Here is a 24796-nt window from a genome sequence, read left to right on the forward strand (position 1 = left end):
CAAAACACACGGTCCTGAGTACTTATGGTTCCGAGCAGCTATATGTACGTCAGGGCTAAGACCGAAACCCTTTACAGAATGATGTTAAAAGTCCCTTTACTGTAATACTTTTGCTTTCTCAGACCAGCCGTCCTGCAGGCATGCAGACAACGGAAGCTCAGGAGCTCCGTTTATTAAGGATAAGGAAGCTGGCCGGGCGGTGGTGGCGCCGGCCTTTAATCTCAGCACTCGGGAGACAGAGGCTGGCGGATCTTTGTGAGTTTAAGGCCAACCTGTTCTACAAGCGCTAGTTCCTGGAGAGGCTCCAAAGCTACGAAGAAACCCTGTCTCGAAAAACAAAATAGAAACAAAAAAAGGATAAGGAAACTGAAAAGCAAGTTAACATAAGAGTCTAATAACTGACTGGATTTCTCTTCCGTATTGGGAAATTGGGGAAATGTCCCCCGTCCCATTCAACCTACCCCAAATCCGATTCCGCAAGACTCAATCCCTATGTCAGCTGACTGAGGGTGAAGGAAGAAATATTGGCACCGAATGATCTGTCACAGACCGTGACAGGATTACAGGTGTGCACAATTATGTATGAATGAGCACTTTTTTGTCCTCAATGTGGCACAAATGCTACATCTAGAGGGCTGCTTTACTAAAGAAATATATGAAAAATAAGTCATGCCTGGATATATTATTTTGATTTATTAAGCAGTAGTGGTACATTTTATGTAATGGTCATATCTAGTCTTAATAATTCTCTACATTGAAAACATAACAGCGATTTCTACTTTCCCTTTAGTAAGCACGAGTGAGCCTTAAGTCTGTGTCTTAATCCATTGAGCCATCTTGCTGGCATTTTTTTTTTAGTTTGGTTTATCATTATTTTCATTATATTCTATGTATATGAGTGTTTTAGCTACTTATATCTGTGTCTGAATGTATGTTCGTGTATCATGTATACGCAGACCCCAAGAAGGTCTGAAGAAGGTGTTAGATCCCCTGAGACTGGAGCTACAGATAGGTTGTGAGTCGCCATGGGGGTGGTGGGGTGGAAACCCAGGTCCTCTGAAAGAGCCCCCAAGTGTTCATAACCATGGCTAATAAGAGATAATATTCTCATATGTAATTTCTCTAAAATTAAGATTAGTATTATTTCCCAAGAAGACACCTTTAGTCCCAGCACTTGGGAGGCAGAAGCAGGCAGATATCTGTGAATTCGATGTCAGCCTGGTCTACGGAGCAAGTTCCAAGACAACCACGGCTACACGGAGAAACACTATCTTGAAGAAAAAGAAAAAGATTAGTATTACTTAAATTTCTTTGTGGTGTGTATATTTTTATATTTTATTTATAAATGTATGCGATTTGAAGATACTTTTATAAATGTATATGATGTGTGTGAGGCAGGGTGTGGGGTGCAAATGCAGCAGTGTGTGGCAGCAGGACAGCTGTGAGGTCAGGTCTCCCTTCACTTTACGTACCCTCTGGTCATTGAGCGCAGGTCCTCAGATTTTGCAGCAAGCACCTTTAGCCACTGAGCCAGCACACCAGCACTGCATTGCTTTTATCATTCAGGAAACACAGCAAGGAAAATTCCAAACAGCTTAGACAATTTTCGTTTTATTTTTTGAGACAGGATTTCTGTGTGACCTTGGCTACCCTCTAAGTCACTTGATATAGAATAGGTTAGCCTTGAAACTCACAGAGGTACGCCACGCCTGCCTCTGCCTCCTGAGTGCTGGAATTAAAGTCTCGTTGGCCACCATTACCCAGACTAGCTTAGACATTTTTTTAAATATCTAAATATAAAGGAAAAATATAGGAAGAGAGATGTAAATATCGCGAGAGCGGTTTGAGTCAGTCAGGTGCTTAATCATCGCTGTGGATGAAGGTGAGTATCACCCAGCTATTCTGGGGTTCATTTGGATGTGTCCGCCAAAGTGTGCACAAGCGTAGACTGAGAAATCTAAGAGTTAACTCTTGCTTTTCAGAACTGGTGATTAGAAGTACCTGAAGGGGTCCTTTCAGTCCAGGCCAAAGGTACTCTTGGTGTGAGACTCTTTGATTTGTAAATTGTTGAAATCATCAGAGGTCACCTTGCTCATTAATTACCTGTCTCTTAGGAGGTCACGGTTTTAATTCTTCTACTTATAATATTTTTAAAATATTACATTTTTTTTTAAATAATAATAATTTTGTAAAAAAAAAAGTTACATTTTTGTCTGGTGGTGGTCGCACATGCCTTTAATCCCAGTACTTGAGAGGCAGAGGCAGGTGAATCTCTGTGAGTTCAAGGACAACCTGGTCTACAAAGAAAGATCTAAGACAGCCAGGGCTACACAGAGAAACCATCTCTCAAACAACAAAACAAAGCAAATTACATACTCATTTATTTATTGTGTGTGCACGTGTGCATGTGTGTGCACATGTGCCTACAGGTCACGGTACCTGTGTAGAGGTCAGAAGAAAACTTGCAGGCATAAATTCCCTCCTTTCACATTGTGGGTTCCAGGGGGTGATCTCGGGTCACCAGGCAGCAAACACCTTGCCAGCTTTCTGGCACGAGTTATGATTTTTAAAAGCCCCCGTGTAAGCATGTATGGTCTCCCTCGAGCAGAGATGGCTTCTGTAGGGTTTTGTTTTTAAAGGGCACTCAGTAATTATTTTACAAGCTGTTTCCCACATAGTTTAGTTCTTACACATGAAAAATGAAACATCAGAGTTTGCATTGCCTGTCTTCACAAGTGCCACTGAGCAAAGACAGGGACTGAATCTTTAACGCAGGCTTTATGAGCCTAGAGAGGTGGCTCAGTAGTTAAGAGCATTGGCTGCTCTTCCAGAGGACTTGGATTTGACCCCCAGTATTCAATCAGTGACTCACAACTATCTGAAACTTTAGTCCCAAGGGATCTAATGCCCTCTTGTGACTCCTGAGGGCACCAGGCATTTATGCTGTGCACAGATAAACATGCAGGCAAAACACCCATACACACAGAGTAAGTTTGAATTTAAAAAAAAAAGGACTTTATTCCAAGTGCCAAATATCTGAGAATGCAATGAATTAACATCCAAAAACTCTGACTTCTATCTCCTCTCCAGTTAGCAAGTTTTACTGAGTGAACACAAAGCAGTCACTCCAAAGTTTATTCTTGTCCCCGTGGCCAGGTGGCCAACCATGGCTTTGAGATTTATCATGTTGCCACTTCTCTCCTTATGGTCTCTTGCACCTTTTCCTATTACAGTATTTCTCCATGCAGCATGGACAAGGACCACATGCTCTGCAGGTCACAGTGACTTGCATTCTCCTGGTATGCCATCTGGATTCCTGGTTAACTCAGAACAAACATGGTTAGTAATGTACATGCTGAGCTACTTAAATGTATAAATGCAAGTTATTTTTTCTACGATATGAAATGCAGAAGTACCCTTATTACCTAGAAGATGATAGTGCCCCAGCCATCATGAATATTTTCTTATCATTCCCCACAATAAGCAGTAATTTGCTGTAGGATAATGCTCTTGTGACTGCAAAAATTTATCACTTGTATTGGTTTAATAAAATGCTGATTGTCCAGGAGCCAGGCAAGAAGTATAGGTGGGGTGATGAGACTAAGAGAATTCTGGGAAGAGGAAAGATAGAGACGTAGTGGTCAGCAAGATGCAGAGGAAGCGCGTGGCACTGGTGGTGCACGCCTTTAATCCCAGCACTTGGGAGGCAGAGGCAGGCGGATCTCTGTGAGTTCGAGGCCAGCCTGGTCTACAAGAGCTAGTTTCAGGACAGGCTCCAAAGCTACAGAGAAACCCTGTCTTGAAAAACAACAACAACAACAACAACAACAACAAAAAGATGCAGAGGAAGCAAGATGAGAAAAGGTACCAAGCCACATGGTTAAACATAAGTAAGAATTATGGGTTAATTAGGCAGTGGTGGTGTACGTCTTTAATCCCAAAACTTGGGAGGCAGAGGCAGGCGGATCTCTGTGAGTTCAAGGCCAGCCTGGTCTATAAAGTGAGTTCTAGGGCAGCCAGAGATATACAGAGAAACCCTGTCTCAAGAAACTAAAAATTTAAAATAAAATAAAAGAAATAGAGTAAAATAAAAAGCCATATACAAGATGGAAAATACACAGAGAATACGTGCCCCCAATCAGTAAGAAGTAGCCTAGAAAAATACACCCACATCCCCCCCCCCAAATTGATTATGGATGTTTGTCTTTGTTCAGCATGTAAGTTACAAGTTGTTATAGGTTAATGGTCAGGGATAAACTAAACAAAGATTAGATTCAGGGTCTTGTTTTGAAAAAAGGGGAAATGCTGTGGGATAATACTCTTATACACTGTAAAAAATTGTCACTTGTTTTGGTTTAATAAAACGCTGATCTTCAGGTAGGCTGTATTTGTTAAAGTACAAACAAGATATCACCACAGTCAACTAAGTGAAATTTTTAAGGAAGTTCAAGGTCATCCTGTGCTACATACTGATTTGGAGGCCAGTCTGGCATGCATAAAATCCTGTCTCAAAAAAATCAAAACCACTGAAAATAATTAATACTATTTTCTGGGAGGCGGTGGCACATGCCTCTAATTTTCTATTTTTAGTTATGTAGCTTGATACCTTTTCTCATCTTACTTCCTCTGCATCTTGCTGACGACTCCATCTTTCCAGAATTCTCCTAACTGGTTGCCCCACCTATACTTCCGGCCTGGCTACTGGACAATCAGAGTTTTATTAAATCAATGCAAGTGACAAATCTTTCCAGTGCATAACGCACCCGTTCCCAAATAAGCAGTCAGGGGCTTAATATTAAATACAAACTGTTTGGCCTATTAGCTCAGGCCTATTATTAACTAGATCTTACAGCTTAACTTACACATCTCTTTTATTCTATATTTTATTATGAGGCTCATGGCTTGTTACTTCACATCTTGCTTCTCCAGTGGCTGCTGGCGTCTTCCAGACTCCACCCTCTTTTCCCCTTCACCTTTGCTTGGATTTCCCACCTGGCTCTATTCTGCCCGGTTGTTGACCAAACCAGCTTTTTTATTAACCAATGGTGATAAAACATACTCACAGCATAGAGAAGGGCATCTCACATCAGGTAGAGCTGACAGGAGTGTCTCTAAATCAAGAGCGGGACTGCAGCACATCATGCACGGAAGCAAACACTCTGGGTGTGGTTTGTATCCAGGAAGCACTGCTTTAAAAGTTTTGCTCCTCCGTGTGTCACCAGAGAGCATTTCACCTTAAGAGGGCTGAGGACAGCTATCATAGAGACGAGAGAGTGGCTCAAGAAGTCAGTGGGTTTTTTAATGATGATATTCTGCCAGAGAACTATGCGCTGTCCCATCTGTACAGGATTAGGGGCTGCATGACTACATGGAGATTACCATTTTGTGGGCCAGTGGCACTCTAACATTACATAGGTTTGGGGCCAAAAAAGGGGGGGGGGCAGAAATCAAGGTGACATTCAAACCGAAACAGAACAAGCAGCAACTGTCAGGGAATCTCACCAGCACCGCATCAAAGGCTTTCTCTTTGTGGTTTCCATATAAGGTGTCAGCAGGTGTCATTTTCTTTAGTGGTGTAGCACTGGCAAGCTGCCTATGCTTCAGAAAATAAGCCTGTAGCCATACTCATACAAGCAACCCTAATTCAACCAGTGTGCTTCAGAAAAACAGAATTATAGGATACGTTGAGACGATACCCTCCTTCCTAATGGGGGAGGGTGACTATGACCACAATATATCGTAAATATGTATGAAGTTTTCAGAAATAGCACTGTGGGGCACCCAATCGCAATTCGAGGAAATTCACCGTTTCAATAACTGTCCCTTCACGGTCTCCGCAAATGAGGATCGGCAGTAGGTGGGCACAGGCTGCTGAGAGGATTCCCTGTGTCATCTCTAGCAACCTGAGGAGATCTCTTGGAAGTCACTGCTTGAGTATTTTTGACTTCCCTGTAGGAAATAACTTCCGGGTGAAATGGTATGAAACAGTCCTGGCTTTCATGAAGACGAGATCTGAAAAAAAGACGTAAGCATAGAGAGTAATGCGCAGGTCCTTAGAGAAAGGACAGGTCAGACACGAGCGTAGATGTGGGCTTTTCAAGACAGAGTTGGGCTTACACGTCTGTTAGCAATAGCTATAAATACAATTTTTCTAGATCACAAGTAAAATCTCAACAGCTTGCTAAGTTTTGTTTTGTTTGTTTGTTTGTTTGGTTTTCATTTTTCTCCATCTTTTCTGATAAACGATAGGCTAGCTGCACCAGTGTCTTAGTTAGGATTGCAATCTGATAAGTTAAAACCATGCATTCAAAAAGATTGCACAAGGGTTTAAGATGTGTCTTTTATCACAAATATGGGTTCTCATAAGAGGCCTAGGAAATTGCAGGCTATACCTGGGTAAAGAAGGAGGCCATTTACACTTAGCCTTTCAACGTGGTTCATTGATGTTTTTACATCCTTGTTTGAAACATCTAAGAAAGTAGTACTGTGGACTGGCGAGATGACTCAGTGGGCAAAGGTTCCTGAAGACCTGAGCGAATCCCCAGGATCTACACGGGGGAAGGGAGAGAATAGACGCCCCTGGGTTGTCCTCTGACTTCCATGCCAACACTGTGACATGCGTGTCACATACATACATACAATACAAATAAAGACATAAAGTTGTTTGAAGTGAGTGTCGTGTCTAGGTAGGCAATGATCACAGAAAATGCCGGCTGTGCTGGAATTCTTCACTCTGAGTCAGCTAGAGTCTTCAAGACCTTGGGGTAGGAGGATCCTTTTTCTTCCATGAAACAGTCTGTAATTGTCTGTCTGTCTTTCTACCCTCCCCACAGGATTCCTATAGTATGGGAATGTCTTCCCCCTCAGGGTTTCCTCTTAAAACAGACCATAGCAATCTTTCTCCCTGGTCTAGAATTCTGTTGTGCTTGGAGGTAAAGAAGGAAGGACAGTTGTGCCAGCGGAGCGTGGATTGGTCGGGGGAGACCACTTAGAGGCTCCACAGTTTATGTTTACTCCTGACACAACCCGTAAGGCCTTTTTTGGTTAATTTCCCATTTTAAATATCTGCTTAATTTTATAGTTTCCAAAATTTTTGTTTTTTTTTTAAGATTTGTTATTATTATTTTTGTGTGTGAGTGTTTTGCCTGCATTACGAATGTGCTCTTTTTTTTTTTTTTTTTTTTTTNTTTTTTTTTTTTTTTTTTTTTGGTTTTTCGAGACAGGGTTTCTCTGTGGCTTTGGAGCCTGTCCTGGAACTAGCTCTGTAGACCAGACGAATGTGCTCTTACAGGGAGCCTGGCAGAGGTCGAAAAATGACATTGGATCCCCTGGAACTGGAGTTAAAGACAGTTGTATGCTGCCAGGTAGGTCCTGGGAACTGAATCCAGGTGAAGAATAAGAAGTGCTCTTAACTACTGTGCCATCTCTCCAACCTCAATTTTTATTTTTTGTAAGTTAGAAATTTCATTGTTCCTAATTCTTAAACATTTTAAAATTCAAATTAAACTAGGCCTTTATAATCTTTAGCTCTAGTATAGGTCTTCCAGCTAATAACATGTAAAAAAAAATACTCAGATTTGGGATTGGAGAAATAGTTTGGTGGTTAAAATCCCTTGCTGCTCTTGTACAGGCCCCAGCTTCCCCATAGGAGTCTTGTAACTGCTTCTGAACTCCAGCTCAAGGGGATCCAATGCCCTCTTCTACACCCCACAGGCACGTGCACACATATGGTGCACATACATGCATTTAGGCATGCACACATGCACATAAAATATAAACTTTGAAAAATAGATATATCAAATGTTCTTCATTGGGTGAACCGTAAAGCCAAGTTCTGTTTTCCCATTTCCCCAAATACTTGTAGATTTATTAACCATAACTGTCCAACAGCTGGAGGACCAAATTTCTCCAAATAGTCACTCCTTCCTTCAGTTAGCATTTTCTCCGGAAAAACTTCCCTATGCTAATAACGGGATTTGTGGTTTGGATCGGATTTCTGTGCTTCTCATTGGAAGAGTGCCTCCGCTCTCATCTAGGGATTGCTTCCTCCTACTGTGTCTATACACTTACAACATGGGAAGGCTGAGTGACTAACCGTCATTAGTATCTTCTTGGCTGAGTTAGTAAGGTGCCTTCTCACCAAGAAATACCATATAGTTTTAGGTTTTCCTACGAGGGTATTACACTTTCCGAAATGTTCTCTGTGATACTTCTGCCCTACCGGGGTGGAGGGAACAATGCATCTTTCATGACTTTATGATCATTTGTTCATAGAATTCCTAAACTAAAAGTGGTAAGGCTGCAATAATCAGGAGAGGTCACAGAAAAATTCAGAATTAGAAACCTGATGAGTGGCAGGAAAAAGAAGCTGAATATTGGTAAGTATATTATGTCTATTTTTTTCAAAAGCAAACAAAATTATCTGAAAACAAAACAGCTTCCAAATAATAGAATGCTCTGGAAAAAAACCTGAAAACAAAATAGGATTTTCAGCTGGCAGTAGTGCACGTCTTTAATCCCAGCACTTGGTAGTCAGAGACAGGTGGATCTCAATGAGTTCAAGGCCAGCCTGGTTTACAAGAGCTAGTTCCAGGACAGGCTCCAAAGCCACAGAGAAACCCTGTCTTGAAAAAAATTAAAAAATAGAATATTCAAACAACCAGCTCAGGATAAATCAGTGGCCCTTTAATTAAACTGACTGGCCCCCAAGCCCCAGAAAGACCTCACCAACATCCAACCGATGGGGTATTCATGAATGAATGGCCACAGAGGGTCCCATGCTGGTACCTGGTGCTAATCTGGATGATGTCTCTGGAGAAAATGCATCTTCCTTAGGACCTGATATTCAGGTGTCTAAACTCTTGTTGTTGTTGGTTTTGTTTTGTTTTTTTTTTTTTGTTTAGTTTTGTTTTGTTTTTCGAGACAGGGTTTCTCTGTGGTTTTGGAGCCCGTCCTGGAACTAGCGCTTGTAGACCAGGGTGGTCTCGAACTCACAGAGATCCTTGAAGGCGTGGGCCACCACCACCCGGCCAGGTGCTTAAACTCTTACAATGATCTTACCTCAATGGAAAAATGAGATAATTAATTAATTTTTTTTTGAGACAGGGTTTCTCTGTGTAGTCCTGGCTGCCTTGGAATTCACTTTGTAGACCAGACTGACCTTGAACTCAGAGGCTTGCCTGCCTCTGCCTCTGAACTACTGGGATTAAAGGTATGTGCCTCCACACTTAGTTGAGATATTTAAGTTTTTTTTTAAAAAAAATTATTTGGTCATATTTTATGCAGTGTTTCGCTTGCATTTATGCACACATGGTGCCTGGTGAGGACGGAAGAGGGTGTCAGAACCCCTGGAATGGAGTTACAGATGGTTTCAAGCAGCCATGTGAATGCTGGGAACCCAACTTGGGTCCTTGGTAAGAGCAGGCAGTGTATGACTCTGGAGAGATGGCTTAGTGGTTAAGAACACTGGCTGTGCCGGGCGGTGGTGGCACACGCCTTTAATCCCAGAGGCAGGCGGATCTCTGTGAGTTCGAGGCCAGCCTGGTCTACAAGAGCTAGTTCCAGGACAGGCACCAAAAACTTCAGAGAAATCCTGTCTCAAAAATCAAAAAAAAAAAAGAATCTTTCTTTCTTTCTTTCTTTCTTTTTTTTTTGATTTTTGATTTTTGAGAGAACACTGGCTAATTTTCCAGGGGTCCTGAGTTCAATTCCCAGCAACCATCTCTAGTGGGATCTGATGTCCCCTTCGGGCATGAAGGTGTACATGCAGATAGAATACTCATCTAGTAACTGAACTGCTGAGCCATCTCTCCAACTGCTCTTAAATGCTGAGCTATCTCTCCAACCCCTGAATAAGTTATTTATTGAGTGAAAAATGAATAAACATGACCTGCAAACATACATTCAAATTGTCTCCAAAGCCAGGGTCTAACTCTCTAACTTGCTATGTGAGATTCTTATTAGTTACAGAACAAAGAAACTCGTGCATCAAGGCATTAACTAAACACCTTGATGGGGACCACAGGCAGATGGGCTATAGTAAGCTGGGGAAACTCTGCTACCTAGTTCACATGCTGTGTTGTGGGGTATTCACCAGAGAAGAATGCTCAGACATGGGTTTAATTAAGTCAATAGAAAGTCTTTATTAGCCTGAACACTCCACTGGGTGTTCAGGATCCCAGGATAGCCCAAGCCTTTCTTAGGATGAGTTTTTAAACACAAAAACCATATTCTGGGTTGACATACTTCACTTAACAAGAACAATTAGCCAGATGTAGATCTACAGAAGCCAAAAAGCAAGATCAGTCCATTTTGAGACTTTCCTAGAAGTAGGGACTTATAGATTAGGCCTTTGTTTTTATTTTGGCAGGTGGTGCTGTCTATGTGCTGAGTTTTATAGTTTAAATGGTACTTCCATTATGGAGCCAGTTGTGCTAAGGTCTGGGTCCTTATTATGATGAGATGATTGAAGGGATTCTAGCCAGCTTGAGCGTGGCAAACTGGTTCTGGCAGGCCTTGCCCTTTTCCCTAGTTCCCTCTGCCTTCATAAAAGCCATTAGATCACATTCCTAAAGCTAGCCACCAAGGTCTATCTCTTTATTTGCCACTTCCTCCTCCTGAGGCTGACTACCAAGGTCTAGCTATCAAAGTATTGAAGTATAGCAATCAAAAACCCCCTTTGTCTCACCTAGTTAACATGTCCAGTCAAAATTAAACACCTCATCCTAACACAGGGTTTTTCAATTTACCGTTATAAAGTGCCATTTGTCTGTGTGCCACATCTGCCCCTCTTGATCCAGAGGAGGTCCTTTGTCCCACTCCAGGACAGATACCCCTTGCTTCTCTCCTGGTTCCCTTCCCCTTCTCCTTTGTCCTCTATCTACTGGTCTATTCTCTTATTCTCTGCCCTTTGTCTCTCTGGGGCAATTAAATCTCCTTTGTGCTGAGGACTTGTCTTGGGGTCCTGAGCCACTACTGTTCCTTTACAATGATCGTTTTAGCTTTTTCCATTGATAGAAACTAGTGGTCTGCTAAGAATACATTTTAAAGGCTCCCCCCCTCCCCGCCCCGAGACAGGGTTTCTCTGTAGCTTTGGAGCCTGTCCTGGAACTAGCTCTTGTAGACCAGGCTGGCCTCAAACTCACAGAGATAGATCCACCTGCCTCTGCCTCCCGAGTGCTGGGATTAAAGGCGTGCACCACCACCGGCTCCCTATATTTTAAAGGGTTTGATAGACAAAAGGATGTTAGGTCAGATACAGAGATGAGAAATGAATGTCATTCAAAGGAACTAAAAATAGCCCGCAGTGATTTGGCTCTGGCTCTTTAACATTTGAGTTTTTCGCAATCACTAAATTCAATCCAGTCATTTATCCTTTTAGCGTCTTCAGAGCAGATGTGGTTTATTTGGGGGACTTCTACTCATTCCTATCACCTAAATTGATTGCAAACATTTATGTTAACGAGATTTTATTTATTTACTCTTTGAGGAGTATCTCCATAAATACTGCCAAAACTGGTATCAATCCTCAAACCCATGATTTCCATTAGCAAAGTGTTTATATAGGTTTTTTTTTTTCGAGACAAGGTTTCTCTGTGTAGCCCAAACTATCCTAGAACTCGCTCTGTAGACCAAGTTAGCCTCAAATTCAGAGATCCGCCTGCTTCTGCTCCCCTCCCCACAAGTGCTGGGTTTGAAGGTATGCACCACCATGCCCAGCACTGTTTTAATATGTTATTATATTGCAGATTAAATGTTCCTAATTGAAGGTCTGATGGAATCCTCACAATTGCAAAACTAAGTAAAGTTTAGAATGCAGGATGATCCTTTTCACTTTAGTGATATTGGACACATCTGTCTGGGATGGAGGCTTGACCTCAGAAAACATCATTTACTTTCCACAGTGTGGCTGATGCCTTTAGCAGCTTGATATTATGAGTCAAAAGTTAATGCTGTAATAAATTTCACCTGCATGTAGCATTATCCTTTGGGCTTTGTTTACATTAAAAAGTATCAAGTCGGGGCTGGAGAGATGGCTCAGTGGTTAAGAGCATTGCCTGCTCCTCCAAAGGTCCTGAGTATAATTTCCAGCAACCACATGGTGGCTCACAACCATCTGTAATGAGGTCTGGTGCCCTCTTCTGGCCTGCAGACATACACACAGACAGAATATTGTATACATAATAAATAAATAAATATTTTTTTTTAAAGTATCAAGTCTAAGCCTAGCTAAATCCTAGCACTCCGGCTGAACCCCAGCTCTCAGGCACTTGGGAGGCAGAGGCAGGTGGATCTCTGAGTTTAAGGCTAGCCTGGTCTACAGAGCTACTTCCAGCTCTGTAGTTCCAGCCAGAACTACACAAAGAAACCCTGTCTGCATCCTGCCCACTCCAAAAAAGTATCAAACCTGGCAAGGCATGGTGGTACAAGCCTTTGGGAGGCAGAGGCAGGAAAATGACGGTAAGTTCAAGGCTAGCTTGTTGTACCTGGAGAACTCAGAGGCAATCAAGGCTACAGAGTTTCAAACAAGAAAAGTATCAATTCTATGACAAAACATAATTTCCAAAAGTGTTTGTTGGAAACGCTTATTTTCTCAGTTGTGAATTTTAAAAAACTATAAAAAACACCACCACCACCACAGCACTGGGTGAGGCTCACAGGTTGTGCTCTCTGAGCATAAGGCCCGGTATTCAATCTCCATATTTCCATGCACACACACACAAGACTAAAACTACTGAGTCACTAAAACATTGTGTGATGGCAAGTGAGGACACTCAACTTCCTTATTTTAGATTTGTTTATTTTGTGCTTTATGGATATGAATGGTTTGCTTGGATGGATGTGCACCATGTGTGTGCCTGGTGCTCATGGAGTCAGAAGGGGTGTCAGGCCCCCTGGAAACGGAGTTATAGATGAGTGTGAGCCACAGTGTAGATTCTGGGAACCAAACCCTAGCCCTTTCCCAGAATAGCAAGTGCCCCCAACTGCTGAGCCATCTCTCCAGCACCCTCAGCTTCCTTTTCTAACAAAAATGTACGAGTCTGTTGATTTTCAAATCCACGAAAGTTTATGAAATTCACCATTGACTCATGAAAAGACTCTCAAATACTTCCCACAAGATATCTGTTGCTAAATACTACAATAAACAACCCGAGGCTTTAAACAGCATGCGCTTTCATTACCTGGAGAATTCACCCACCTAAACCTTCTGCTGCTTCTCATATATTCTTAGTTACAATGTATCTTAGCTCATTCCACAACAGGTCTTACTGAGTTTGGGTGGGCTTTTAAAAAAAATCTTGGAATATTTTCTTTAACTCCTCCAGACCTGTGGGAGCCCACACGTGACTCAGTTTCCATCTAGAGTCAACTCTGACTTAGTATCTAGGGCTGTGAAAATGTTCTGATTAAGCCCATGGGAAAGAGCATTTTTGCCCATGAGAAAGAACACATTATTTACGGAGACCTAGGCTGGTGAATGCCGGCCACAGGCACATCCAGACAGAGACAGAAACTGCTTGCTGCTAGCAGGACTCATGATAGACAACGAGCCTGCTTGTGCTTTCTCCCGAGGACAGTGCAGGGAGGTGGTTAGCTGACTGTACTGCTATTTGTTCTGACTTTAATCCATATAAAAGCAAATTCTGAAATAAACTCTGGGCTGGTCAGCATTTACTGACAAACCTCCTGAACTATTCTGTGTTTTCTGTCTCAATTTCTTTCAGTCTGCCATGTCCTCAACTTTGTGCCCCCTTCCAGGTACCCCAGCTGACTTTGTTGGAGCAGGCTCAGACACAGACTATATGCAACATTTAATTTTTCATTAATTATAAACTCTGGTCTCATGGATAAAATGCAACAACTGAAGTGTACCAATAATCTTTTCATTGAGAATAAGGAAAACTGGAAATAAATAATTTTTAAGTAATGCTTCTTGATATTTCTCTCAATGTTGAGTCTTTAAGCAACTGTTCTCGCCAAAAGGAGCAAGGTTTTAAACAAGCTTAAGGCTTGGATGGCAAACAGGTGGAATCAAGGCAATTATGTTGGTAGCTACTTCCTGTGTTGTTTATAATGATCATTTCATAAGTTTTCTTCTTCTTTGTAGCACGAATAATAAAAACAGAAAGACAGATATTGGGTTCAGCCTGAAGATCAGAAAAGCAAAGCAGCCAGCCACTAGAGAGACCTTTTACCTCTACCAAATCTTCAGACTGAAGGAGCAAGAAAGATCCTGTCTCCACAAATCCTCAAACTCCACACTACACTGAGTTCCCCTGTCTTTCCTTTTTTTCCCTCTCTCCAGTCAGTCATATTGCTCCTTTCTCCACCTCCCTAGTGCTGATTAAAGGCATGGGATTCCAAGTGCTGGGACCACCTTTGTATGAGCTCTGATTCTCCTTTAGACAGAGTCAGTCTTGTGGAGCTCGGGGTGGCCTTGAACAGACAGAGATCCGTCAGTCTCCTGAGTCCTGAGATTAAAGTGTATGCCACCACTTCTGGCCTGTATGGCAGACACGTTGAAACTCTTCTCGAAGCAGGAGTTACTTCTTCCATGAAGATGGGTTTTAGAGATAGGCTGCAGGTGTTATCAGGGCCTAGGGGAGGATCTGGTGTAGTCTCAGTCACACAGAGAGCACAGAGGATCTGGTGTAGTCTCAGTCACACAGAGAGCACAGAGGTCATCCGGATGATTTGCCGCCCCTGGTCCTGGTTGTTGGAGCTTGGGGGAGCTCCTACCCCTATGAATAGAGCAAGGATTATCTGGGTTATTAGCTACCCCCATTCCCAGCCTTCTGTTCAGAAATCAATTATACATCTCTTCTACAGAAGAGAAAGCCCTGCGTGTTTAACATTCCTGGTTTCCCTAATGCTTATCTGTGACCCAGGGGATCTTTGTGCTCCCAGCACCTGTCCAGCTTTTACAGGGTCTCTCTCACGGAGCTTAGACTGGCCTTGAACTTATCCCCTGCCTCAACTCTCCCCAAATTCTGGCGTTATATTCCTGTGAAAGATGTCTGGCTTACAATAAAAGTTTTTAAAGGCTACAGCTAAATCTATTTCACAGAAAATCTGCCGTATTTCTTTGCCTAGCAAGGGTGAGTACCTACAGTGCTAGAGCTGATTTGTTAAAATGAGCCACGTTACAGCTATTTTCACTTGTCACTATGTCACTATGACATCAGCCATCAGCACAAACTCTGGAGGGTTTCCTGTTTTTCCTCACTCCTAAATTACAAAGTACAGGTTGGAGGGGTCTAAAGAGATGGCTCAGCTGTTAAGAGCACTTGTTGCTCTTGCAGAGGATCTAAGAGGAGTTCCCAGCACCAATTCCAGGGGATCTTCTGACCTTCTTGGGTACCAGACACCATACATGGTGCAAAGACATACACACAGGAAAACACTCACACATATAAGAAATAAATATAAGCTGGGCGGTGGTGCTGCATGCAGCATTTAATTCCCAGCACTTGGGAGGCAGAGGTGCGTGGATCTCTGTGAGTTCAAGGCCCGCCTGGACTATAGCCAGCAAGTTCCAGGATAGGCTCCAAAGCTACACAGAGAAACCTTGTCTTGAAAAAACAAAAAATAGCCGGGGGCGGTGGCGGTGCATACCTTTAATACCAGCACTCGGGAGGCAGAGGCAGGCGGATCTCTGTGAGTTCGAGGCCAGCCTGGTCTACAAGAGCTAGTTCCAGGACCGACACCAAAGCTACAGAGAAACCCTGTCTCTAAACAAACAAATAAATACAGAAATACATCTTGGAGCTGGGCATGGTAACACACACTAATTCCAGCACTTGGGAGGCAGAGGCAGGTGGATCTCTGTGGGTCAGGCCAGTAAAGGGCTACATAGTGATACCCTGTCTGCAAAACAAAAAAAGTTAGGAAACAAAGTCAAAAGAAAAAACAAAAACAAACAAACAAACAAAACCCCAAAGATTTTTGACACTAAGATTTTGTCAATTCAAGTATGATCTTTAAGTGGAATAACAGTTCTTTAGCTTGTTGGCATCTCCCTTTTTAAAAGATTGCTTTACTTTTAAAAGCTGCTTATGTGTGTTTCGCCCACTTGTGTGGATGGGCATTCTGCACCTAGAGTCCATAGAGATAGAAAAGGGTGTCAGATTGTTGGGTTCGCTGGAACTGAAGCTACAGAGCCACCTTGAGGGTTCTGGAAACCAAACGAGTGTCCTCTGGAAGGGCAAGTGTCCTTTCCAGCTGAGCCATCTCCCCAGATTTATTTTTTGTGTTTTGCCTACCTATGTCTATGCATAGCATGCATGAGTTACAGTTGTGAGCACCATGTGGGTGCTGAGAATTGAACCTGGGTCCTTCAGAAGAACAGTCAGGGCTCTCGACCATCAGGCCATCTCTCCAGCCCCTTGTTGGCATTTTTAACGTGTACTAAACCTTATCTAGCCTTTATACTTTATGAAGTTCTCTTTGATATGATGTATGATCAGCAGAGCTGTCTGGAGGGTTAGAATTCTCTTACTTTTGTTTTGTTTTGTTTGAGACAGGGTTTCTCTGTGTAGCCCTGGCTGTACTGGAACTCACTCTGTAGAACAGGCTGGACTTGAACTTAGAGATCTGCCTACCTCTTGCTCCCGAGGGCTGGGCTAAAAGGCGTGTACCACCACTGTCTGACTAGGTTTAGGATTCTTACTTTTATGTGACTAGTGAGTGGCAAACAAAGCTCCAAGGCAGCTCTTTGAGCGATAGATCTCCTTTCCTAAGAGTCACTATGATAGGGGAAAGATTCATGATGCTGGGCATAGTCTGGAGGTGAGGTATGTAGTGGTGTAAGCATATACCTGTGTATATGCGTGCTTGTGTGGTGTTGCATGTGTATGTGTGCACCTGCCTCCTGTGTACCTGTGGAGGCCATAGGTCAACATCATGAACTCACACTGTAGACCAGGTTGGCTTCGAACTCACAGAGATCCACCTGCCTCTGCCTCCTAAGTACTGGAATTAAAGGCAAGAGACAGGATCTCTTAATAAAACCTTACACTCATTGGCTACTTAAGCTCAGTGGACCTACCTAGTGTGTCCTTTCAACTTTGGGGTTAGAGATATATGCCTGGGGACCCAAACTAACATTTTCAAGCTTGGGCAAGAGGCAGTCCACACACTGAGTCATCTTTCCCATCAAATGATGCTTATTACCGGGTACCGAAACACATCTCCTTTTTCACCTTGCATAAGCCAGAGGGAAGTGAGACTAGCTTTTCCCCCGTGGTTCCTAGTTCTGTCTCCATCATCTTCCCACCCAAATTCTCAGTAAGTATACACTGTCCAGGAAGGAACTTGGTGAGGGTGGCAGCAGGCAGTTCAACCTTGTGCCACCGAACGAAGCAGAGCGGCTGTGAGAGGGTAGCCACAGATGCTCTGCTGTCCCTTCAAACCCAAGGGGGACCGGCTAGGGACGAAAGGTGTACGCTCTGCGGGAGGGCCTCAGCTCGAGTTGAGCCTCTGCCCCAGGCCCCGCCTCGTGGCTTTGAGCAAGGGGTGGAGCTTGCCGGGGCGGAACCCCTGAGGCGGGAACCGCTGTGGATTGCACGAGTTCTTCGCGACTGGCACCGCGTGGTAGTCGCAGCAGTCCACAGCCCGCAGACTCTGGTCTGTCGGAGACATAGTCTGTACCCCAGAAAGAGCACGTCGGGACCACTCCCGTAGTTGGTGCCGGCTATGAACTGGGAGCATCGTGCACGCCCGGAAGAAGGCAGGGGGGGCCAGGCCGCGCTGTGTCCTTAAGAATGCGCTCTTGCTCTTAACAGAGACCGTGAGTAAGGTGGCCCCTAATCCCAAGAGAAGCCCTTAGTCTGGGTGTTTAATTGAGGCAGGAGAGAGGTGAGAATGGACTGTCTGGGCGTGGAATTTGGGGAAGTTACTGAGGGCGGAGGGGACTCCACTTTTAGGCAGATCCCGGCGGCTCTGGTAATTTGGAGCAGGGCTCATGGAAAAGGCAGTTTGGCTCAGTTCCAAAGGGAGAAGAGCCCCTCACCTGAACTCCGTGTCCACAGTGCCCTGCCCTTCATGGCTCAGGAAGCCCAGTGGCTGGTGAATTACTGGGGTGAAGGCCGGAAGTTTCAGGCTTCAGTGGTTGGTGGGAGGGCCAGGGAATCTCTGCCACTGTCTGTCAGTTGGGTCTTGGCCACTCGGTTCTGCAGGTACTTTCCTGGGCTGGGAAGTGCGGCCGGACCGATGGCCATCTGCTAACCTGTCTCAGAACCTCAGCACCGTGCCTGTCTGGCTCCTGCAGGGCAGAGTGCTGAGGCTGAATGGTCTAATGACACAGGGCAGGGTTGTGAAGTCACAGAGGAAGTGGGATGCTGCAGCTAGGGACTGAGGTTGGCTACCCAAGGATGGGGAAGATATTGCCCGGACAGATTCTGTGTTTTCTGCCTGTGGAAGGGAGCCTCTGGGACTGGCAGGGCGTATCTGGTGCCCGAGGTGGACTGATGAGTCGGGTGAGGCCACCCCACTGTAAGGGACCCCCTCCCCATATTATACTGGAATAAAAAAAAAAAACAGACTCGTGTTCACCCTCTGGCAGGCTAACTAGCACCCACAGGATGTGGAAGGAAAGCAGTTGACTCCTGCAGTCTCCACTTCCCTTCCCTAATCCTCGTCTGAGGCCGACCACTCTCGCTCCGTCCAAACCCATCTATGCACTTTCTGTTCCTCTTGAGTAGTTGGCGTCCAGGATTTGAGGGACCAGGGCTCTGGGGACTATGTCCTGGAGAATCGATGGGGCCAGAAAGTCACCACTGACCCCCACCCTCCTTCTCCAGATGCAGAGGCCTCCATGGCTGTGATAAGCCTGCTCTTCTTGGCAGTGATGTACGTTGTTCACCACCCCCTGATGGTCAGTGACCGGATGGACCTGGACACACTGGCCAGGAGCCGGCAGCTGGAGAAGCGAATGAGCGAGGAGATGCGGCAGCTAGAGATAGAGTTTGAGGAGAGAAGGCGAGCCGCTGAGCAGAAGCAGAAAGCGGAGAACTTCTGGAGAGGAGACACATCCACTGATCAGCTCGTGCTGGGGAAGAAGGACATGGGATGGCCGTTCCAGGCCGGTGACCAAGATGGGGGGCCTCTGCGCTGGATGCTGGGGAACCTGTGGAACGCGGGCCTCTTTTGCCTTTTTCTCATCTTTGAGCTCCTGCGACAGAACATGCAGCACGAGCCAGCCTTCGACTCCAGCAGCGAGGAGGAAGAGGAAGAGATCCGCATCGTGCCTGCCGCCTCTTACGCCTGGCTCTCTGATTTTCCCTCCCAGGAAGCCCTGGAGTCCTTTTACAAACATTATATCCAAAATGCCATCCGCGACCTGCCCTGCACCTGTGAGTTTGTGGAGAGCTTTGTGGACGATCTCATTGAGGCCTGTCGGGTGCTCAGCCGGCAGGAGGCTCACCCGCAGCTGGAGGACTGCCAGGGCATCGGAGCTGCCTTTGAGAAGTGGGGGACCCTCCACGAGACGCAGAAATTTGGTGTCCTGGTGCCCATTGCCCCTCCGCAGGGCACTAGGTTTATCTTGGAGATGAGAGATCCGGCCCTGGGCCGCCGTTGCGGCTCTGTGAGGGTGGACTCGGGATGCAGGTGCAAACAGGAGAAGCTCCTGGGGGATGTGCTGTGTCTGGTGTGCCACCGCAGGGACCACTCAGCCATCTTGAACGAGTGTAGCTCCATCAAGGCGGCTCTCTGCACCGGCTCGCACCTGGACGTGTGTAAGACCGTGCAGTGGTTCCGCAACATGGTGAGCAACGCCTGGGCCCTAGTGGCCCACAAATACGACTTCAAGCTCACCCTCCCACCATCTACCACCTCCTGCAAGCTCAGGTTGGATTACCGCTCAGGCCGCTTCCTGTCTATCAGTTTGGTTCTTGGGGTGCAACGGGAAGATACCTTGGTCTACCTGGTGAGTCAGGCCCCGGAGCTAGAGCAGCTCACCAGCGTGGACTGGCCTGAGTCCTTCGCGGCTTGTGAGCACTTGTTTCTGAAGCTGGTGGGACGCTTTGCCCCTGAGAACACCTGCCACCTCAAGTGCCTGCAGATCATCTTGAGTCTTCAGGACCACAAGAGGTTGCCCCCGGGAGCGACCCGCCCCATCCTTACCTCCTACCACTTCAAAACAGCCCTCATGCACTTGCTGGTCCAACGGCCTCTGACGGACTGGCAGCACGGCATGCTGTCCCGGCGGCTCCAGGACCTTCTCTGCTTCTTAGGCCAGGGCCTCCAGCAGAGGTCTCTCCATCATTTCCTCATTGGCAACACCTTCCTGCCCCTGACCATCCCGATCCCTAAGACATTCCGGAATGCCGAGCCTGTCAATCTTTTCCAACACCTGGTGCTGAATCCAGTGGCGCACACACAGGCCATGGAGGAATTCCACAACCTTTTGGCCCAGGTGAAAACTCTGCCTTGCTCCCCACCGGATGGAGGACTTTAATGGAAAGGCCATTAAAAAAAAAAAAAAAAAAAGGAGAAGTTCTTTCTGATTCCTCGGGCTACGAAAGCTTATTTCTCACACAGCCAGAGGTGTCTGTGACCTTCACCTTGCCTGTGGGGACCACGGGAGAGTAAGCCCTTCTTAGGAGCCTGTGAAGAAGGCCGCAGCCTATGGAGCCTAGTCTGAGGGCTGGGATGGCTGATGTTTTTAGTCTCCTGACTTGAGTCAGGACCCAGAGAAAGTAAAAGTACATGGAAGCAGCTGTCATGGGAGGAGTTTGCTGCTGAGGAGATCCTGTTCGGTTGTGTTTCTGCGTCACCACTGGCAGCACAAGCTCCAGAGAGAGCGCCATCCTAGCTGGCTTCTTTCTGTGACTTGCTCCGCTGTCCCTTTGAAAGGCACTGTTAGCTTGATTCCCATCCAGCTTTCCTCCCTCGAACCAACAGACGCAGCGCATACTTCAGGATGGAGGTTTTCATAACCTCCCTAGTGTGAAATTATAAATATGTCTTTTCTATTTTTTTTTTTTTTTTTTTTTTTGAGACAGGGTCTCTCTACATAGCCCTGGCTGACCTGGAACTTGCTCTGTAGGCCAGGCTGGTCTTGAACTTGGAAATCTGCCTGTCTCTGCTTCCCACATGCAGGGATTAAAGGCGTGCACTACCACTGTCTGGCTTCTTTCTTTTCTTCTTCTCTTCTGTGTTTTCCTACTTTCTTTTCTCTTTTTTCTTTTTCTTTCTTTTGTGAGACGGTTTCTCTGTGTGGCCCTAGCTGTCCTGGAACTGGCTTTGTAGACCAGGCTGTCCTCTAACTTAGAGATTCGCCTGCCTCTGTCTCCCTATTTTCATACAAATTCATAGCTGTTTTTATGTATCTGAGGAAAGCCCTAGTACTATTTGTTAGTTTTTGATTCATAAGTGTTAAGTTAATGGTGACCCGTCCCATAATTGAGATAACCTCAGCAACAACTGATGACCTCTCTGTGTCTGCAGCAGTGTGGGAAGCTCCGCTGCTGCTCTCTCACGGGCTCTGAGAGGAGCAGTCTGAATCTGAGAGAGCTGACTGTCTGTTCAGTGGGAAGGCTGAGCTGCCACGTGCACTCCTCTGGTGATGACTTTCTATTCTCTCTTCAGAGATGACGAAGAGATTACTTGAACTTTGTGATTTTGAAAAGAGGATCATCACAGTCTAGGCCCATTGCCAGGGCTGGACAGGAAGGTCTGTGAAGCAGTTCAGGCCTAAGAGTTCTTTCTGATTCTAGAGAATGATTGGCGTGTTCTCTCCTTGTTCTAAACCTTCAGCATCTTGAGTATTAAGTAATAGCCAAGGGTGTGGTTGTTTTTGAAACATCAAGGTTGTTCTGTGCCCAACATTGCCAGGAAATCTGCTGGGAAGGAGACCCTGTCCCTTCGTTTGCCCTGCCTTCTGCAGTTGGTGAGGAAGGGGGTGTGAAATGATAGACTTGGGGCATCTGTTGAGGAATCCACACCCTCCCCACCCCAGCAAAAATAAAAGCTGATGTCAGTCAATGTTTGAAATTCTTGCTACAGAGAGGTACTGTGCTCCCATGTTACCTGCTTTCCAGGTAAGAGGATGCGGGGCTGGCTCCGTGCAGGTGAGAGTTCTGTTTTTCGAATGTCCAAATACTTTTTAGAAAACTATCTGCTTCTGTCTTAACTCCAATAAAAACTGAGGCTGTTTTCTGTATGAATTAGAATCTGTTCACTCACCACATTCGTCCATACCTCTCCCAAGAAGTTCTTGTTTCTCTGACAGCTCTAGCTAGTATCTCCTGATGTTTCTCAGTGCACCTTAAAGCTGTGGTTTGCCCTGTGGTTTCCAGTGGCATGGCCAGTGGCCAGGAAAGAATCACTCATAAAGTTACGGAGCATCTAAGTTATTTCCAGGGCACCTAAATCCAGCTCTCCACCAAATGAAAAGCTCTTAGTAAGCATAAAGAGCTCTAGGAGTCTGCTGGGGTAGGAAGAAGGTGGTATGATTGCTAGGTCTGCAGGGCTTCTCATCTAACAGGCAAGAAAGAAAACATGAAATTATGAGTGGGGAGAAGACTACAAAGGGAATAGTCAGCAAAGCTTGGGTGGGGCAGAAGGTACCAGAAAGTGTACAGGGTGTGTGCGTGGGGGGGTGAGTAATGGAAAGAACAGACCTAGGGTGCGCTGGGAATATTCCTAACAATGACATGGGGAACCTCTCCAGATAGGAAGCTAAACTTGATTGTGATACAGAACCTGGCAAGCCCCCAGGATGCTCGCCAGTTCCAGGGATGGGAATCATCGTCGGAGCTCACTGAGTGTTGTCGGCACTGTTGTTTACATTTCGGAACCCAGCCAGTCCTCATCCTGTAGTCCCACATAGGATCTTTGTTGTTCATATGAAGAAGCAGGCATAGAGAGGGTGCACAATTTCCCTATGGTCGTGCACCTGGTAAGTGGCTGCACCTGGAATAACGTACCCGCCCTAGCAACCTTTCACTGTGGGCTTTGGAATGAAACAAGATTAACCGGTCCAATAGCTCAGTGAAACAAAATGCATCTATTGGTTTTAAGATCAGGGCAGTATGTTATTGTTTGAAAGTTAAATTGTTCATAGCCCAGGATTTAGGAGATGAGGGATTTCATATTGCATATCAAAATTAAAAGCATTTGCTCAGATGCCAAAAGCAATTTCCTCTTTTTTTTTCCTTCAGTGTTTTGATACAGGGTGTCCCTGATTATCCTGGAACTGACTCTGGCTGGCAGAGATGCACCTGCCTCTGCCTTCACCTCAGGGAGTGCAGGGATTAAAGACCTCCTTTACCATGTGACCAATCCTTTTTGGTCTCAGTAACTTGATGAAAAGTCAGCGAATTTGTAGCCAAAGGTTGCTTGTTTAGCCAATTGGTTAACTCTTGTTCCTCACCCAAGCTAAGGTTGTTTCTGTTGGATTTTAAGGAAGTAGAATCTGGTGGGGGGAGGGGCCGACCACTTCTGTACAAACAGAGGAATCAAGTTTCACATGCCTCTGATACCAATGATAAATCACTTAATCTTTTGGCACCCTCAGTAGCCTTAACTCCAAAACAAAGGCGGCATTCAGAATAGATGTGAAAGACCTGCCTGCTCTGGGCATGCTCAGCCCACAGAACACTGAGTATGGAGCTGGCACAGAGCGGGCAGAGCCAAGCAGGCAGCCTAGGAGGATCATTATAGCCCCAGAATAGCCTCCAGCCTTGTCCAGTGGGTCGGCCACCTAGTATCTTTCCTTTGTCAGAGGACAATTCTTCAGGAACTCTAATTCAGAGCCACCTGCTACTCCTCCAATGCTTGTTGCTCTTAGTTTGAACATCAAAGCCTCCTATAAGCAGTCTTCATTGTATCCGGGAAGGCTTTCCTGGGGAACCAGCAGGAGCCATAACCTGACTGGCGCTAACTGGAGGAAGATGGACAGAATTCTAGATGGAAGAGAACGTACTTGCAGAGGGACTGTGGTAGGAGCAGGCTGGGTGAAGGCAAGTCTGAAAAAAGACCTGAATGGGTGGAGGAAGGGAGAGGACAAGATCAAAATGAGGCTGAAGAGCCTATGGGGTGGGGGCGGGGCAAACCCTGTAGATCTTGTAGGTCCCTTTGGAAGTTCCCAGAACAAAGGAACCTTTGAAGGGGTTTTAGACTTCTGGGAGGAAGTGGTAGTAGACAAGTGGGAATGAGGTCAGAGTTGCACTTGACAAACACTGTTCTAGGCTCAGTGAGGTGGATGGAAAGGTGAGGGGCCTGCAGAGATTTTTCAGGGGCTTAAAGCTCAGTAATGGATAAGGTGGGGGAGCATCCAGTCCTGGGAGCTGATGTGCAGTTCTTGGGTGGCTGACAGTAGCATTCTGGAAGGTGAGGAACACTGTAATCTTTTCTTCCCATAGTTCCACTGCCATGGCGTACCCACCAGAGAGGACTGCCCAGACGGGAGTTTAAGCTCATAGGAAGTCTGTGTTAGTCTGCTGTTAACTGAGTGTTTGGGATTCTATGTAGTGTAGCTCCAAGCCTCTCTCAGGGTGAGCTTTTTAGCATAATATCCATGTCTTGGGTTAACATACTTCAGTTAACAAGAACTGTCAGCCAGAAGTGGAACTGTAAAAGCCAAAAGCCAGGTTAGCACATTTAGAGACTTTCCCAGGACTATGGACTTGGAAGGATTAGGTCTTTGTTTCCATTTTGGCTAGTTGTATTGTCTGAATGGTGTTTTACAGCCCAAGTGGCATTTCTGTAGTGGAGTCAGCTGTGCTAAGGTCTGGGGGTCTACTACGGTCTGGACCCATGTTTTTTTTTTTTTTTTTTTTTTTTTTTTTTT

At 45.4% G+C, this 24796-nt stretch overlaps 1 protein-coding gene and 1 long non-coding RNA gene across 4 annotated transcripts; both read left to right on the plus strand.

Annotated features, from left to right (window-relative positions):
- The first annotated feature begins 37 nt into the window (after nucleotides 1–37).
- On the plus strand, nucleotides 38–15001 carry LOC126494403 (uncharacterized). Its single transcript, XR_007590000.1, has 4 exons — nucleotides 38–566; nucleotides 3234–3339; nucleotides 7224–7364; nucleotides 14108–15001. It is a non-coding gene; the product is annotated as an uncharacterized lncRNA (long non-coding RNA).
- Nucleotides 15002–17538: 2537 nt separating this feature from the next.
- On the plus strand, nucleotides 17539–22165 carry Itpripl1 (ITPRIP like 1). 3 transcript variants are annotated; one of them, XM_050131678.1, is made up of 2 exons: nucleotides 17539–17856; nucleotides 18801–22165. In XM_050131678.1, exon 2 carries the CDS (start codon nucleotides 18815–18817, stop codon nucleotides 20456–20458), a length of 1644 nt encoding a protein of 547 aa, XP_049987635.1. In that variant the 5' UTR covers nucleotides 17539–17856; nucleotides 18801–18814; the 3' UTR covers nucleotides 20459–22165. The 3 variants fall into 3 exon arrangements, with proteins under 3 accessions (XP_049987635.1, XP_049987642.1, XP_049987625.1); XM_050131685.1 differs by having other exon boundaries at nucleotides 17539–17792; XM_050131668.1 differs by having other exon boundaries at nucleotides 17539–17788.
- Nucleotides 22166–24796: the final 2631 nt, after the last annotated feature.

This window comes from Alexandromys fortis, unplaced genomic scaffold (genome assembly GCF_014885135.2).
Source record: "Alexandromys fortis isolate MF-2015 unplaced genomic scaffold, M_Fortis_MF-2015_v1.1 scaffold_6, whole genome shotgun sequence".
NCBI classification, from domain to species: domain Eukaryota; kingdom Metazoa; phylum Chordata; class Mammalia; order Rodentia; family Cricetidae; genus Alexandromys; species Alexandromys fortis.